Source organism: Melozone crissalis, unplaced genomic scaffold (assembly GCF_028551555.1).
Source record: "Melozone crissalis strain CALT ecotype California unplaced genomic scaffold, PUWL_Pcris_2 ptg000012l_1, whole genome shotgun sequence".
Classification (NCBI taxonomy): domain Eukaryota; kingdom Metazoa; phylum Chordata; class Aves; order Passeriformes; family Passerellidae; genus Melozone; species Melozone crissalis.
Genome location: NW_026535790.1, coordinates 10755699 through 10774141, shown reverse-complemented (window position 1 = coordinate 10774141; position 18443 = coordinate 10755699). Strand labels below are relative to the sequence as shown.

General features: G+C 41.2%; 1 protein-coding gene across 7 annotated transcripts in view; it reads left to right on the top strand.

The window, feature by feature from the left end:
- The window catches only part of PDGFA (platelet derived growth factor subunit A), a 34556-nt gene extending 17421 nt beyond the window's left edge, over positions 1 to 17135 (top strand). Inside the window, exons 5-7 of one of the 7 annotated variants that reach the window (XR_008482803.1) lie at positions 370 to 496; positions 3187 to 3300; positions 3409 to 5478. Coding sequence is in view for 6 of the 7 variants with exons in the window: in XM_054270601.1 (XP_054126576.1) it covers positions 370 to 496; positions 8285 to 8418 (261 nt within the window). In the remaining variant the exon portion in view is untranslated. The other 6 variants (XM_054270601.1, XM_054270599.1, XM_054270598.1 and 3 more) reach the window with 6 other exon arrangements.
- The last annotated feature ends 1308 nt before the right edge of the window (positions 17136 to 18443 follow it).

Genomic DNA, 18443 nt, shown 5'->3' with positions numbered 1-18443 from the left:
CTTTAACAACACCTACAGAAGATTGTGCTAAAAGTGGCAGTTTACAAGAAAAACCACTGATTTGAATCTGTATAGAAGTTTATTGTGATACATGTGGAAACTGAGTTGCTTAAAACATCAAACCAAAATGAATGGGAAATTGTTTTATCTCTTGGGGGAAAATTGTTTCGAACTACTGAACTTGAATAAACAAATAGTCTGTGCAATAAATAGTTACACGATGCACAATTAAGATAAAAGATGATTAGTATGCTAACATTTTATATGGGTTTGGCTACATTAAAAATAGAGGCATATAGTTATCTGTCTTCAGTTCTGAACTGTAACCTTGTTGATGTGTCTCAGTACATACCTCATCGTATTTTATAGGTGGCAAAAGTGGAGTATGTTAGAAAAAAGCCAAAATTAAAAGAAGTTCTGGTGAGATTAGAAGAGCATATGGAATGCACCTGTACATCATCAAATACTAATTCAGATTATAGAGAAGAAGAAACTGGTATGTTTTCCTTTTATTTTTGCATTAATGCTGATTTCATATGGACCTCATTTTTATTTTAGTAAAGAACGTAAAACAAACGTTGCTTACAGTGAACTGAGTAGAGAAGCTCCCAGCTACTTTTCTGTGTTGAAGATGCCAAATGAGGGCTAGTTTGTGCTGTATAAGGAGCATGGATTTAAAATTTAATGTGTATCACTTCTCATTAGGTTGGCCTTTAAATAAATACAGATGACCAGCAGTGTTCAGGTCTTGCTTCACTAAGTTAAAGGTTGTCATGTTGCAGCTCGTGGATGAACTCTGTTACCTAATTTCTTTAGACTTTGTGGATAACACTGAGATTTACTTGACCTTGGGGAAAATATGAATGAAATTAATGTAAAGCACTTGGGAATAAATTCAGGATTCAGAGCTAAGGAGTTAGTTTGGAAACAACATTGCTCATTCCTGTTGTTTCTTTACAGATGTATACTCAAGAATTTGTCAGTTGTGGCATTAAACCTAAATTTGCCTTGTCAAGACAACCCTTGAGTTACAGTGGGGAAAGATTTGTGGGGAAAATTACTTCCAACCTGGCTTTCATAAAATCATTCTAAATTAATCTAAAAATCATTGGCTCTGATCTACTTACCACAGTGCAATCAATGCAGAGCTCAGCACACTTATTCAGGAAACCCACTATGGTAGAAAAGACATTTCCTTTTCTCCTGATACTGGTTGAAGGCTGCTATAAAAGTTTGTTTTGCACCTCTGCAGGGAATTTAAGGGTGCAGTAGAACCAGCCCAAAATTAAAAAGTCAGTGAAGAGCAGCTAAACATAGGAGGAAAGCTGCCCAAAGGTGATAGATTTTGTAGGTGGCTGGGTGAGGAAGGGTTTTCTGTACTGGCTCCATCCAGCAGGGAGACATAAACCTGGTCCAAGCAAATGTAAACTTCTGTTGCTATGTGCAGAGCAGAGGAGTTAGAATTTCTATAAAAGCAATTTTACTGGACATCAATTTATCATCAGAGCTGAGTGTTTAGCTGAAACTAGGTGGAGTTATTAGACAAAACTACACATAAAGTGGCTATTTTTAAATGTGGGTATGGTTTGATACATTTTCTATGTCTCCCATTTGGAAAAAAAAGTTTCATTAGATCAGTTTTTCACATTGTCTTTAATTGCCATAGACTAAGCAGCTATGATTTTAAGATCAAAATTTTTGGTTTTGATATGTGTAAAAACTGGGGCAGAATTATCATGGAAAAATGCATATTTCTAGGATTTAATTACTGATAGGAGCAAAACTTGCACCCAAGCAAGTGGATGGTGAGCTGAAAATAGCTCAACTCCAGAGCTGAAGGCAAATGTTGAGTACTGCATGGTAACAGCAATTATAGATGGATCCTGGGAATGACGTGGGCAATGCCAACTTTGTTTATTATTTCTTTACTTTTGTGTAATTACTTTGTAAACTCAATGTCAAATCAGACGTTATAAAGTTATTACTTTAATGCAAAGGATAATGAGATTTCTTGGAAATGTAAACGGTTTGAGTATTTATGACTTCAGTGTTACTCGAAATGCGTTACCTTAGGGCTTTTCACCAGCCCTGCCCTTATGTTAACAGGAAGGCCTAGGGAATCAGGTAAAAAACGGAAACGAAAAAAGTTAAAACCAACATAAAACCTACTGGAACTATTTGATATTCAGGTAGGACCTATATGCTGAACACCCTAATAGCACAAGTACTGGAAAACTTAATCAAATATCATCACTTCAACTTAATCACTATTCAAAATCTTGACACTTGCTACCTGAAGGCTGCAAAGAGATTAGATTTGATTGGCTTTGATAATTCTACCTGCTGGTATTTTCCCTTTAAGCTCCACATCACCATCAGCATCTTGCATTCTTGAGCTACTTCCTTTTCTTGCCTTTTTGATTTCTTTTTTATTGGAGGGTGCTAATACTTCAGCTTCTGAAATCTCAAGTTCCATTGCCTCTGCTTGTGTTTCATTATTATTGATTTCTGAGGTCAAAGCATCACGTGATAATGCATGAATGAATTTCCAGGTTACAAATCATTGTGTTCCCAGTCCTTGGCTGTGAAACATTCAGTGCACATACAGCAAATATTATTATTTGTGTGACCATCAAACCCACGTTCTGGCATGAACTGGGGTTGATTGCACATGCACCTGACGCAGTCTGATGATCTGCTTACTTGACCAGAAAGATACTAAGAAATGCCTTTTTTTCTGTGTGTTGCAGAGTCCTGTGTTACTTACACCAGAAAATTAAGATCTTTATTTTTGGTCTGTTCAGTCTCAGTAGGATGATGATAGTCAGTCATCAAAATTCATGAGGTTTTCAGTGTAATGAAAAACTAACACCCTCTCAGTGCAAAAATGACTGAAATCCTTTGGCCAACATATTAGCAATGTATGATGATGGCGACACACATTCCAAATTAAATATGGAATTTCCATTTCTTAATGACTTGAAAGTATGTAAACTGCAGCACTTGCAATTGATTCTGGTATTTGGAGTGGGAATGATTTGGATTTTGCAGTGTCTGTGTCTAACGCCTGGATGATGGTGAATTTAATTTCAAGCCCCTGTTTTTGCACATGAACTCCCAGTGGCAGTTTTCATTTATACCAATGTATCATTTCTAAAGAATGCTAAACTTGATATCCTGTTTCAGATTAACAGGTATTTATTGGGAGTAGTATGATAGAAGCAAAGATTTTCTAAAATTCAACTTTAAAAGTGAGCATGTAAACTCAATCAAAACAGCATTTAGAACTTCTTGTCCCAGGTTAGTGACTCTTCATGCAGAACAGTTTTTTTTTTTAAGTCATCTACTTCAAGGACAGGACCTTTGATTCTAATCATAGAGTTATTGTATCTTTTTTCTCTCCTGCAGATGTAAGGTGAAAATAAGCTAGAAAAAAAACTTCTCTCTGGGACATGGATGTACATGGTTTGTTACATTCCTGAACCTACTATGTATGGTGCTTATTGACTGTATACTTTATTTGTTCTCCTGTGTGAAAAAAACTGGCTCAAAAGAACACTTAATGAGAACAAAGAGACAATGTACATTTGTTTAATGTGACATCAAAGCAAGTATTGTAGCACTCTGTGAAACAATAGGAAGCTTCCCTGTCCAAAAAAGAAAAAAAAGCGAAAGAAAGAAAAACAGAAAAGAAAAAAAGACAGTTGAATGAATGGAGGATACCAAAAGAACTAAAAAACATGACAAAAATCTAAGTGAATAGTGGATTTCTGTCAGAGCAGTCAACGGTGCTTTACGTCAAGAAATGTGCCTGCGTTCTTGATGAAGATGGATGGACACTGGTGGACTTCAGGCACAAAAAAGCAGGAATGTATGAAATGATCAAATGCCACGCAAACACTATAGAACAATACATCCTTGCTTGGTGGTGTTTTAAAAGTCTATACAAAAAAACCTTCTGGGGAGCCTTAAGTGGATTTTTTTTTTTACACCATAAAGTGATTATTAAGTTTTCTTTTTACTCTTTGCCTAGCTTTTTATTATCTCTTGGACTACATTTGCCAATAACACATATAAAAGACTGGTATAACAATAAGCAGAACACAAAACATTATGGTATTTCTCCTAGTGGGATGCAAACTAATGAGATGTATTAAAATAAAAATGGTATACCTATGCATAATTTTCTAGACGTTTCTTGGTTTATGTTCCCCAACCTCCCCCGTAATTTAAAGCATTACATAAAAGAAAAAAAATAAAAAGAGAAAAAAAAGAGAGATGTGCGTAAACAAATCATAGGATATCCATGCAAAAATCCTTTTTTTTTCTTTAAGACTTATGCCAGTTGCCTACTAGTGATATTGTGTTAGCAATTGTCATTCTTATCAGTATACAGATACTTTTATTTCACATGTTGGAGCTGTGTGAAATGTACAAATTCTTGTATCTGCATTGTATAATGTCATGGTGGCATGGGAACTACCTTGCTGCAAATATTTGAACAAAACCTAAAATTCTTTATTTTTGGTAAAATGTTATGCTTTATGTGTATTCAACAGAAATATGTGTTTTTGTAAAGGTGAAGTTTGTATTTTTATCTAAAAATTAACAGTTTTATATACCTGAGAAAGCCTGCTATGTTTTCTTGAACCAAAAAAAAAAAAAAAAAGAAGAAAAAAAGAAAAAAAAGCATTTTGTGGTCATATTTTTGTAGTAGAATAGCCCAAATAACATCAAAATCTATTTTAACTATAGCAGGGCAGATAAAATACTCTGGCACCAGCTCCTTTATTTTCAAAGTGCCAAAGGATTAAATGTTCAGTTCCCCACAGATTGCAGTGGGAGCCACATGGATAAATCCTTCTGTACTGCTTTGGAAATTTAGGGCTGTGCCAGATATGACATGGCTACTCACTTGGCCAAAATCACTGCCCCACCCCAGTAGTTTGGATTATGTACCCTTTGTTTTATTTGGATTATTACATTGGATATGTAAAATGAACTACTGGATTCTTTTATTTGTGAAACATCTACAAAGAGATGAAAGAGTTTTCTTAGTTTGGAACAACAAAAAAGTTTGTCTTGAAGACAGTGTTTCCACTCAAATAAAAATATCTTCAAATGTGAATGAACTGCAGAACCTTAAAACAACAAAAGAGAGAGAGATTTTTAACCTTTCCATTTCTCTAAATATAGTTCAAACATTCCCCTCCTGTTCCTGTAGCTATGTCCAAATTCAACCAAACAAAGCAATGTTAGCTAACAGGCATTATTGGCTTCAGATGCTAATGCAGAGATAGAGTTAGTCACCATTCTATTTTGTGATCATTTTCCCAGTGTATTTGTTGAGCACCAAAACTGGAAATACATTTAACTAAGATTGTCTGTGCTTGTTTTCCACTAAGTGTACTGTTCACGATGTTATGCACATGAATGTATGTGTCTGCGTTTAAAAAAGTGTATAAAATGTAATTTATATATTTATGTTTCAGTGGGATGCCAATAATGTTGCTCCGTTCCTTTTTTTTTTTGTCTAAAAGATATCTAATGAAAGAAAAAAACCAAACATATATCCATTAAAATCATGTAGATGAAAAGCATTATGTGACCCACTCAGACACTGTGCAGGTGTGAAAGGATGTCAAAGTCACTTAAGTGGAATAGTTTGCAAAACAACTCTTGGAAAGAGTCCTGTGGTTAGACTTGCATGAGAAGGTTGTGTTTGGGTTTGTGGGCCAGCTCTTTGGGAGTGACTCCCCTGGGTATCCTGGAGATCTGATTTACATCACGAGGGAATCTGGCCTTGTAGCAAAGCCTTGAAAACAAAGCAAACCAAGAGGTTTTGTTGGTGCCAGCAAATAAACGTGTTATGCCAAATTCAGCACACCAGGGGAGAGTGAAGACTGAATGGGGACTTTTCCAATAGCGTTTGTTTGAGACTTGTAGTCTTGAGTTAATTTTGTTATGAGGAACGAAACGCACGTGAGTCTTTGTTGTCAAGCGCAGTGTTCATACAGCATGTGGCAGAAAACACAAAATTCTCAGGGCTATGTTCTCAGCTACTATAAATTGGCAAATGTTTCTGACTTCAGGTGGCCCCAAGCTAATTTACATCAGATGAGGATGCAGTCCATGGCTGTTAACTTGTGAGGAGTAGTGTCACGACACGAGCATCACTTCCTGTAGTCCAGCTGAGCTCTCACCCGCCAGCCTGGGGGCTGTGGTGGGTTGTGGGATTAGTCCTCCTTCCAAGTGGCAGATACAACCAGAAGGAACAGTGACACTAAAGGTTGTGACATGGGAGTCGTTAATTCAAAGTTAAGTTGGACATTTCAAGGGCCATATCCTCAGCTGGTGTAAATCACCATGGCTCCCTTGCCTGCAATGGAGCTGTACCAGCTTACACCACTTGAGGGGCTGGTCCCTCATTCTTGCTCATCCCTTCCACTCCTCGGTCCCGCAGGGATCTCAGATTGTTGTGTATGGTTAATGTAATCCTGTGTTCTCTAATACTTAAGCACAATAAGTGAATATAAGAATGAGTGTCAGACTTAACTTTGAATGTCCAAGCTCTGAAATGGTTTGTTTCACCATTGTGGCTGTAAATTAAACAGTTCTCTGTGCATTTGTGAATGCCGTGTCATATCTTCTTCTGCTGTCTGCTAGAGGTGGACTCCCTCTGGACTTCTAATGTGCTGCATTTGGAGTGTTGCAGGGAAAGGTGTGAGCAGTTGGAGCCACAAGATATCTGATGGACAGCTCTGTGATTTGTGGGGTGGGGGGTGAGTAGGGCACTTAACGCAGCCGAGGGTGGTGCTTATCAAAAGCTGCACTTCCATGCCACGCTTTAAAACCTTGTTGGTTTTGTCCTTCCACATTGTAGGCAGCAGTTTGGGGATGAAATGTTTTTCTGTTTTAGATTCTGCACTCATTTCCTCTGTCCAAGGATCCAAACTTCTTGGTCCGATTATGTCTTTTTCTGAGGTCTTGTCTGATCAGAAAGGACATTCAGAGAGGACCTCCCAAACCCAATCTCAGCATTACAATATGGTGCATGGTCACTGATTCTTTAGTCAATTCATTACACTTAATTCAGTGCTTTGTCTTTCCAGACTTGTCCTTCAGTTGATTTTGTTGAATGAAACCAGGAATGGTGTGCCAGTTTGCTTTCCTTTTCTCCTGTCCTCTGTCCTGCCTGGCATCTGCTTTGTTAAGCAGACTGCAGGCAGTTGCTGCTCTCCCAGGTTCTCAGGTAGCTCCAGCACTTTGGGTTTAGGCTTTTTACTCTTACTTGAAACAGCATCCGCCTTCCAATGGGCTTCAACATTCCACTTGCCTGTCCTCCTTAGGTCCATATTGCCTTTCTGTGGGCTGTTTTCCAGCCATTCTCTGACTTTTCCCTCTTGTTTCTGTCTCAGAAATGATTTTCCCTTCCTAAGATGTGTCTCATATCGGTTTTCTCTCCTCCTGCCTGTCATACCAGCCTTTGATCTGGTGGTGGTCTCCAAATCAGTTGGTTTATCTAGGCATGTGCCCTAAGATCCTCTCTCCCAGACCCACAGGCCCATAACTGACCCCCAACCTGAAAGGCAAATGCTTTAGAGAAAAAGATTCATCTTTGCATTTGGAAAAATACTACTGAAGACTCTTTGCTGAAGCGCTGTCCAATTCCAGCAGCAGTGTGATGCTGGAATAGTGGCATTGAGGCTGTTCCAGATATCTGACACTTTGATTAGGATCAGCGGCCCTGTTCATGTTTTAATTTGGATGTTTCAGATTTTATTTTGAAGTTTCAAAATTACCTCAGATTTGCATGCTCATATTTTACAGTAAATCGAAGGAAATCATGTTTGTAAGCCCCTCCTATGGCTTTGAAAATGTTCTGGGTAGTTATCTGACCCTCACTTGGGCTGGAAATCATGGTTGCTCTAAAACAGACATCATGTAGAGGTTTTGAATGAAGTAATTTCCTTGGTGTTTCTAATACACAGTTTGTACTGCTGGCAGATCTCAGTCAGGTCAACTCACACGAATCCCATTTAAATTTCCTTTAATTCCAGGTACAAAGCCTATCAGTGTTGCATTCCTCAAAAATCAGCTTATGTTTTGTGTTTATTACTCAATTTAATTACTGTCTGTGTTCCCACATTTTATTAGCAAGGCATTATTCCATGTCTGAGCTTTTCTGTGCTGCTCTTTGCTGTAGCATCTCTGTGGCACAGCCTTGAGCTGGTTTGTATCCCTATGTCCTCTGAAATAAAGAACTATTGTTATCCCATTTTAGGCGAGGCCGAGGCATGGAGAAAAGCCTGTGCAAGGTCATACAGCAAGGCTGTGGCAGAACCAGGGAGAGGACTCAGATCTGAGTGCTCATCCAGTGCCCTAAATCACACGACCATCTTCCCTTTCCAAGAATGAATCCTTGCACCCTTAGAGCTAAATACTGAAAAGATTGAGGGTAAGTCATTTTGCCTAATTACTGTGCATCGGATACGTGATCAAAAGCCACTGCCATATTGTCAGAGAATGTAGTGATTGATGAAAATCCATCTTTCTGCCCATGCAATTATGCAGCCTTTTATCCTATCATGAGCCAGTCATTTCCTGCTTCTCTTAGGAGTCAGCCTTTCATGACTTACAGTCAAAATTATGCACATAGAGCAAGACTTAGATTTTATGGGAATTCACAACAATTCAGTAGACAATTTTCATTCTCTTTCAGTTCAGTGTCATTCCTTCCTTTTATGGTGTGGGTAACTTTTCCATGGGGAACTGTTTTTATCATGGGCTCAATCTGAATTTTTTTTCCCAGGCCCTAACATGGAAAAACACTTTAAGAGATGCCTGTGTTTGCTCATCTTCAAACTGGTGCCTGAGCATACTCCTAGGTTTGGACAAACATCTCATTGACCTCAGGCAAATGGAGCAGAGTTGATGCTTTATTTTTTAATTAGTGTGTGCCTTCCTGACACAGGATCCCAGTTGTGGGCTGGGGGTCTTTGTGCTCTCAGAGTGTTGAAGTATTTCGTAAGCAACCTCAAAGATGAAGTAACAAAGCTTGTATATACAACTAGGAAAACAGCTGGGATGTGCCACTCCTGCTCCGATGTAGGTTGCCATTTTGAATTACATATTTGTTATTTTTGGGGAAAATATTTTCTTAGCATGGGTGGATTCAGGACTGCAGTTGCTAATGCCAGTGAGCCCATTTCAGATGATCTGTTTGGGTACCTCAGAATATAGTTTGAAAACTCACAGTTGTGCTGATAACAGACAAATTTTGAGAAATTTTCGAGAGCAAATTTCATGTGAAATCTGGCAACTTTTGGTTTACAAAGAAAAGAATTAGAAAGGTAGAATAAACAAGAGCAAAGGCTCGATCACTCTTTTTTTTTCAGTTGTGGCATGCCACCTGTCCTTTTAGTCATTCTAATTACTTGCTGCATCAGGCTAAAGTATGTGCTGAAGTAGCTCAGAATCACTGCAACATGTGAAAAGTTAGGACTGGTTCTTGTTGAACTGCTGCCTATTGCCACAGCATATGACTGTGAGGTGGGGCCCACAATCACAGTTGTAAATCAAAGAACAAGTCATAGGTTAGGTTCTGTTTTCCTTAGATATTGTCTCTAAGTTTGTTTTCTGTATGCTGGTCTTGAGTGACGTTTAGTGAGCTTTCCAATTAGGTGGAAAGTCATGAGTACCTCTTTCCCAGCCTGAAGGTAAGAAAGTGCTAACTCTTAGTCTAGCTCATCATCAGTGGATGAAATTCTGGGAGCATCCTGGTGATAGAATTTCCGTCACTTGAAGATTTAATCTCACATTTTTCCAGGGTTACTTCTTCCCGTAGAGAGAAATCAAATAATTTATATGTTTGACTTACTAGCAGGCCACCAAATCTGACTTGGTTTGAGCTTTGAGCAACTCAAGAATTTCTGTTTGGACTGATACTTGTGTATGCCAGATGTCTCCCAAGTTCTTAGATAAAATATACAAAAAAGGCTCACTTGAGTGCTTCAACAGAAAAGAAGTTCACATGTGAAGGCTGGAGTAGTCCCTGAAACCAGTAAATAAGGAGGCCAAGTGTGACAAGTGTTACACACTCATCTTCAGATCAGACTTGGTGTTTGGGCCTCTATGTACTATCTTTGATCTTGGTAATGAAGGAAACTGGGTTTACTGTCCAGCTTTGAATTCAGAGTAGCTGTTAAATCAAGTGTGCAAAAAGCAGAAGCGCACAGAGATGCAGTCGAGCCTACAGGGCTTGAAATCCCCAGGGATTTTGAAAACATCTTAATTCTTGAAAGCAATCACAAATAAGTAGGAGAAAAGCATTTTAAACACTTCTGAAAATCCCACCCTGGTTTATTTGGCAGGTGAAAAAAGGATCCAGTAGAGATACTACTTATAAGGATCATTCAGTGACAAAGTATGTGTTCATAGAGAAGGCTCATGCTTAAATCTTTTAGCAGTTAATTATCATCTTTACAGACCATAATACTAGAATACTTCACTTATCAATGCATCAGGGCTTGGATGAACTTTGAGACGCATGAAAACAAGACACTCCTTAGGCCTGTGGTAGCTCTGTGCTCTGGTAACTGATCAACCAATTACATAATTGGTCAGGTCTCTGCCTTGCAGGAGCAGATACAACTCCATTGACTTCTCTGGAGGTTACACTTACCTGAGAACTGACCCGAAACTCTTGCCACGAAACAGATAATGGTTTCATATTTTGCTGTTTAGTGTTGTTGTAAAAATAGACTCATTTCCTGGAGCAGTTAGAACAAGAAAATAGGGAAAAGCAATTTCCCACAGAGACTCATCCACGCTGGAATTCAGCGAGGACCCCGGATGTGAACATGTGCTGATAGAAAACATATAACAGCAACTTTGTTTAGGGAAGCCTCTGACCTGTCAAAAATGCAGAGCATTTCTTACCAGACTTTTCCTTGGCATTTAGTGGGTAGAATTACTCATAGAAATTGTTTTGTTTGCTCACAAGGGGAGAAGTAAGACATAAATTCAAGATAGCCCCTCTGACCACAAGAAAGACTCTGTTCACAGAGGGCCTGTGGGTAAAGTGCTGTGTGGCCTCAGCTCCCTTTGGGGATGAACTCAAACTTTTAGACCTCAGTGAAGTATGAAGGACCCCTCCAGACTTGCTGGATATCCCTAGCTGGAATTTTTTCATCAGTCTAAGAGACTTGGGCATCCACTTTTAATTCATTTTTACGTAACTTTCATGAAACACTTGTTGGCTTCAGAACATCTCTGTCTTTGTTCTGAAGAGAGACTAATTTGACCCAATGATGTTATTGTGACTTCTGCCTTCCATGTGCAGGCAACAGCACTCAAACCTTGGTTTTCAGACATTTCAGATGCGGAGCCCCTTCACTTCAGCCAAGCTTCACCTTTGCTTAGCGCTTTGGCTTTACATGCATTTTCTGTGTAAAGGTGGTGCTGGTTTAATCTGAAAACCAGGGAAGTTTCAAAAGGCCAGATTTCACCTCTGGGCCCTGCTTAGCTGCTGGTGGAGTCTGTATGGGGCCAGAGGAGGAGGGAGAGAGGGAGAAGAGATGCTCCAGCACTTCCAGTGTGGGTGAGGCCTGAGGGCTCACCCCTCAGACATTTCTTGGCCCAAACTCACCCACTGTAAAGCATTCTGCTCAGAGGTCTCCTTGGAGCCAGGAAGCTCCTCAGAAACCTGCCCAAGATCTTAATTCCCCTTGACTGCAAGGAGTTTCCACAGCAAAAGTGACAGAAACATTTATCCCACATAGAGCGGTTTCTCCAACAGGCCGCACAGGAGTCGGACAGGTTGCTGCTCAGCTTGTGTACTTCACTGATTGCCCCAAATACTGCCTTTAAATCAAAGTTTAGTTGTTCTGGGATGTGTTTCTTGTAAAAGTGCTTCAGAAGAGCTTGCCTAGCTTGTACCCATTTGTTGTGATGAGCCTCTGGTCCATCCAGAGTGGTTGGGCCATGCCTGCTTAGCTAAAGGGTTTTGGGACCTTGCAGCTGGGGTTAGGGAGTGCAAATGTTTCCCATTAGCTCCCTGCATACCCTAAGTTGTGATTCATCAAGGGAGACAGTGCAGAGCTGAACTTGAGGCCTGTGAAATGTTTCTTTGAAGTTACTTGTACTTAAAGTTAGGCATGATCTGAGTTGGCCTGCTGAGCTGAGGCCTGAAGGAGCACACTGTGCTAACACAGTGCAGTTTAGTCTTTTCCTCTTAAGCATTGTCCAGAGTGATGTGAGTTTCAGAAGGGTCTGAAACCTTTCAATAAACCATTCCATAGTAATGAGGGAGAGCTTTATTCAGTGGTTTCCTACCAGTAAGCTCAGGTATGCTGGAGAGCCCAGAGCTAAGCTTGCCCTCTCTGGGCCTTCCCCTTCCTTAGTTTCTTCAGAATGTTTCTTTTCAAAGGCAAGTGGGAAAAAAAAATCCTAAAATGGGACCAAAAAAAGGTGGGGAATTAAGCAGATCATATCATCTTGATTCCTTTATCTCACTTAATTAAGGAGAAGTTTGCCAATGGTGATCTGGTATTTCCTAAAACAAGCATATATGAAGAACACTTTGAGGAACTTCAAAAGAATTTTCAGGCTAGATCAGGAAAAGATTAAAACAGAAGTGGAAACTTCTAATACACTTTATATTTCAGTACTTACAGGAAGTACATTGTTGCATAGGATACTAATGAATTCTGCAGGAGGAGGTTTCCAAAAGAAAAATGAAATGGCACCTTCTCTATCTTAGAGAAAAGGTCTGAGGGCTTTTGCAGTTATGACAGATATGCAGTGGATATGTATGGTCATATCACCTGGAGAGAGTCTATCTCTGGCAAAAGGCTATTTGGAGTTTCAAGTGTGTACACTATTGAATTTCTGTGGCAACTTCCTGGTCTAGCTGTGAAAAGTGATAAAGGGAATGGTAAAAGTCTATCTTGCTTTCAGTTGCCCTGTTCTACACCCCAGAGGGCAGAAATGCTGCCCTGTGTGCAGCTGGGTGCAGGAAGCTTGGCAGGAACACGCTGGAGTGGCTAAGGATGAACACATAAAGTTGGTGCTGATGTTCCCAACCAGGTAGTGAAGCCAGAAAAGTGAAAATAGCAGCATGGACACTCCAATACACCAGTGACACTTATCTGGAAAAATTATTACTTGACAGAGTCTTAATTAACTCAAGTGAAGAAGTAATTCTAAAATCCCAATTTTGGAATCCCAGAGAGTTAATTCTCTCAGAAAAGATGTGATACAGGATTGCTTCCATTTGTAAAGCACACAGAAATCACAGGTTAACAGTTTTGTACTGTTTGAAGAGTTCTCTGGTGTCAGCAGAGTCCTCTGTGGTGCCTTGAGAGTGGAGGGTTTGTGCCCCAGGCTCAGTTCAAGTGTTTAAGCCCAAGTATGAACATATTTTAGGCAGCAAGGCATTTCCATCAGAACTGGAGTACATGGACATTTTTTTCTTGTCTTCAGGCAAGACATTTAAATATGGGGTTAGTTGCTCTTTGTATCTTCAGGGCCCCAGATCCTTCTTAGCCTATGGTCACTGGAAGGCTCTCTGACTGAAAATCCAGAGGCCTTTGCCCTTGTAAAAGTTTCTACTCTTGCTTGGAAGTGAGATTTGGACTCCTGAGTTACAAAGATGCTTTAGCAATTGTTTTATCTGTCTTTCTGCTTCTTTATAAATCAACCTGCTTGGTCTGAACTGAATGTTTAAATAATAAACAGCTAAAAGACTCTCTGATGGCTTCTTTCTGAGTGTTTCCCTTAGGGAGCCCTTGGGATCACATGGCATCTGCCCTGACCTTAAGAACCTGCTTTCTGGAGGCTTTTTTACAATGCTAACAAACCTCACATTTTAACTAGCTGTTAAATAAGCCAGTCAGTGGTAACTATTCAGGACGGGGATTAGGAGAGTATTCTTGCTGGCATACAAGATGGCTCTGTCCATGTGCTGGCCAGGGATGAAGGGCTGGAAAACTGTGTGGTGGAAGAGACTATTAATGTGATTTTCCACAACTTTCCTTGCAGCTGCATTTTTGAGAGGAGAGAGAGAGAGATGGCTAGGCTTGCAGTAACATGTTGTGCCGTCATAAATGCTACAGCCACCATCTGTTTCCAGCCCACGACTTGAAAGAAAACTGAGCAGTAATCTCATAATTCACATGAGTGTTTTACACTTGTGAACCCTTCCCAACCTTTGTCTAATAATGAGGGGAGTGCATGGTGCTAAGTTTTGTATTTTTCCTGTACGTATTAGTGTTTATTTGTATGTCTTCTCCTGTTTTGTTGTTTTGTGGGGTTAAAAAAAAAAAAATCACTGGGAGGAAAATCAGACCAGTTCCACGGTCAAAAGAAACATAATAAAGGCAAAATCCCAATTCCACTGATCCTGCTGGCAAAATTCTCCAGGAGGAGGTGCGTTTAACATTCCTCAGAGTGTCTGTCTTAGTTACTTGTTGATGAAAAGGAAGAGAGACATTAGCCAGGGAAGAGGCAGGTTGCTGAACTGCCCTTTCCCTGCAGAAGCAGAGCTGCTACAAGAGCTGGACATGTGCATTTTAAACTGAACCATCAGGCAGGATGGTGATGGAAGGCTGGATTTTAATGAAAACAGATTCTTCTGCTAATCTTTGCTTGGGGCTGGCCCTGGGCAGGATTAAGGATCCCACCTGCTGTGCCAAAGACACGCTCAGGTCGGGGCTGCTGGTGGGTGGGAAGAACACAAACATCTGAGAGTGACTCTGCTGAGCAATCCCAGTCTGTCCTGGTGCAGTGCCCTCAGGGAAGCCAAAGAGTTGAGATGATTTAGTTGATGGAAATACTGCTCCCCTCCAGCCTGCAAAGCTGGAGCATCATTAAGGATTTCTTTCTGGCTGCTCTTCGAAACCAAGGGCTGCTCTGTCTCTGGGCCTCCTCTCACCTTTGGACCCAATTTGCACACCTCCTCCTACCACAGCTGAATGAACTCCTGCTCTCCTCTGGCCTTAGGAACAATGGCTTTCATCATCTCTACCAGACTGCAGAGCAGTTCAAGGATGAAAGGGCTTCTCATTTCATATATCCCACTGCTGCTAGAGCTATAAATCATCGATAGACTGAATTTATAGCCAACTGCTACTGCAAGCAAGTGAAATTTATTTTGTGTTGTCATATGTATGGTCAAAGTGTCCAAGAAGTTGCCAAACAAAGAACTGAGCTGCTGCTGAGCAACCCATTCAATCTATTCTCATTTTATTTAAAAATAATAAATAACTGTCAATCAAAGGAACTTATTTTGACATGTGCTACCTGCTGAGTGATCTGCAGTATCTCCAGGATGTGTCTGTAAGTGGAAGATAGCTGCTAGCTGTTGCCAGGTCCAGCAGACATGACATGAAGTTCCATCAAGAAAAGGTTTGTGGGCTCAGAAGGGTTGGGGACAGGTTAAGGGCCACCTCCTTTTTTAACATTAAAAATTTAAAATTTAAAATTTTGCTCCCCTGAGAGTGTTTGGTCAGGTAGTCCAGGGGTCACAGTGACTTCTGCTTGAATCGGTGACAAATCTCCATTGACCTGTACAGAGCAGTGGCCCTTCTTCTGTCTCCCAGTTTGCAGACAGGTGGATTGCTGGTGGCTCTCTGGGGTCTGGAAATGTGGTCTGTGCCTATTTTGGTGCCTTGTGATGGCGATGAGCTAAAAATGAGAGAGTAGAAACTCTTCAAGCTGCTGGGGTCTGAATCACATATTTCTGTACGATTTACTTAGAGAGCCAACAAGCCTAGGAGGTTATTTTTGTGTTTTACCCAGGCTCATTAATTAGCTGGAGGGTGTTGGGAGCTGTCATATTGAGCAGCCTTTCCCTGCTCACTCCTGTTGTCCTGCTGGATTCAATCCCTGCAGCCTCCCACCCCACTGTCTGTAGTTTCTGGCCACATCTGGAGTGTCTCCCTGCACACGTGCTGGTAGGAGCCTCCTCCCTGCTGGCACACACGTCATGGCTTTTGGGGTCTGTGGAGTCACAGTCATCCTTCCCAACATTTGTTTTTCCATGAGGGGGAAAGAGAGAAGGGCTACGGGAAGGGCAGTGGCAGGGAAGGCCTCTGACACAAAATTCCCAGGAACAGGATTTGCACATTTTATGACCGTTCAGATGGAAATGCAATGGAGCTGAATTATTCCTCCTTAATCCTGCTTTCTCACTTTCCTCCCAGCAGCCTCTTCCCCTGCAGTTTAGGTAATACAGAAGCTTATAAACAAATCCCACCGCGTGAAAAATAGCAAAAGGGGGGGGAAAAAAAAGGGACCTGGGTTAGGGCTGTGATGGATAGACAGGTGGAAGGCAGGCACCAGAAGGGAGGATGAATGGTAAAAGCCTTTGATGGAAACACTAAAGAGCTATTGAAAATCCAAGGGGTGGGGGGAGGGAGGAGAAAGAATAGCAGGAGGAGGGAAAGCAAGGGAGTCGTGCCCCCGTCCCCCCGCCCTCTTTCTCAGGATGTTGAAAGTATTTGTCCTTCGTTACAAAATGATTGAACTGCCGCCAGGCCAGGCCACCCTTCCAGCCATTGCACTGGGAAACTGGCACTTCTGAAAGCCTCGTCGCCTCTCAAATTTTATAGCTTTCCCTTTTTGTGGGAGTTTTTGTGTTGTGCTGTTTGCAGGATTGTTTTCAGATTTGCCGCGTATCAAAGAGAACTATGTTTTGTTTTTGTTGCTCTGACAAACACAGAATCCAGGTAATGAAAAGAAAAATTTAAAAAATAAAGGCACATTTTTATCAGAAAACTCAGCTGTCTGCCTTTTATTGAGTCAGAATTCCATGCATTTGGTATTCATGGTGTGAATTTGATTTACTTCTAGTGCTTTTTGAAGGAGAAATTTCATCCTACAAATAGAGCTTCTGCTTTACTAATATCTCTGTGTGCACAAAAGTGGTGCCTGTTCTTCAGAGTCAGAGTAGTGAGGATGACCCTGTTATATCATAATTAAAATGGATTTTGTATCACGTACATGCAGACAACAGCGGGAAAAAATAATCTTTCCCCTTTTCAGAATGGTTCCTGAAGCTCTTCCATGTCTTTGACCTGCAGGATCTACAGATGGAAAGAGCTGTTGAAGATCTGAGTACGAGACTGTTCCTGCTGCCAGAGGCTGTATTTGTACCATGTATTTATATGTGTATGTATTTATATAAGCCTGATGCTCAGAAAGGACTGGAGCCATGTGTGTTCTTAATTAGATTTGGAGGTCTGTGGATGCAGCATCCACCCAGATTCTTGTTAACCAAGGGAGGACCCAGGGCTGTGAGGTCTGCCCAGTGCCACTCACATGTCAGAGAGGTCAAGGAGCTGGTGGTGCCCTGGCCAGGGGGTGACCTGAGCTGGTACCTGCTCTGTGTGGTGCTTGTCCTGCTCCCATCGTCTGCATCACCCTCACTGCAGCCCCAAGGGCACTTCTCTGAGCACACAGGGCAGACAGGCAGCTGTCTGTTGCCTCCAGGATTAGATCCTGGGATTAGGTCTCTGATGGGCCATGCCATGTAATTAAAATAGTCCTGGAGGAGCAGAGAGGCCATGTGCCATCCATACACAGCTGAATACCAGGGGGCTGTGCCTGCTCACAGACCCACTGCAGCTGAAAGCAAATCTCTCCACTAACATTAATTTACAACAGCAATTTCCACGTAAACATCTCCAGTGCCTGGTTATATTCATGAGTTTGCAGTGCCCGAGAGGTAACACTGCCTTTGCCCCCAATTCCAAAAGAGCAGCAAGGCTAAGTAGTTGGCTCAAGGTTAGGTGGGAGTCACTGGGGATGGTGCTCCACACTCCTGCCTTCAAAGGAATTTGCTGTGGTGACCAAAGCAAACAGCCCCTGCTGTTACCACGCTGGACTGTGGCGTGTCACTCGCACTTTGTATCTGAGATGCTGTGTCTGGGTAGGTATCACTGTCCTTGTGAAACCAACTTTTACTTCTGGAGCGTGGGTGAACGCTTGTTGTCGTGCCAGGATGACACAAAGTCTAGAAATTATGATGGCAATTCAGGTCATGGGATAAAGGGGGAAAAATGCTGTCTCAGAAGTGTCCCCGTCTGGTGTCACTGCTGGTGATTATTTAAGATGCAGGACATGACTGTGGCAAAGATCAGGTTGTAGCTGATATGAATCATGCCTTGAAATAACACTTTCCTTCTTACATTGTGAAAATTACAGCAGTATGGGAAGTGAGGGAAAATGGGATTTCCCTGGAGGTTAAAGATTTTCCTTTAATCAGCTTTCATAATGTTAATTAAACTTTTGGAACAATGGCTGAGTCCTGGGATCCGCCCGCTCTTGCATAACTATCTCACAATGCTGATTTCACTTTCATGTTTATTTGCCAGCACGATTCCAAGTGAGAGCTGAGCAAGATCACCACACCAAGGAGCTCCTTGGGGGTTTGGGAGAAC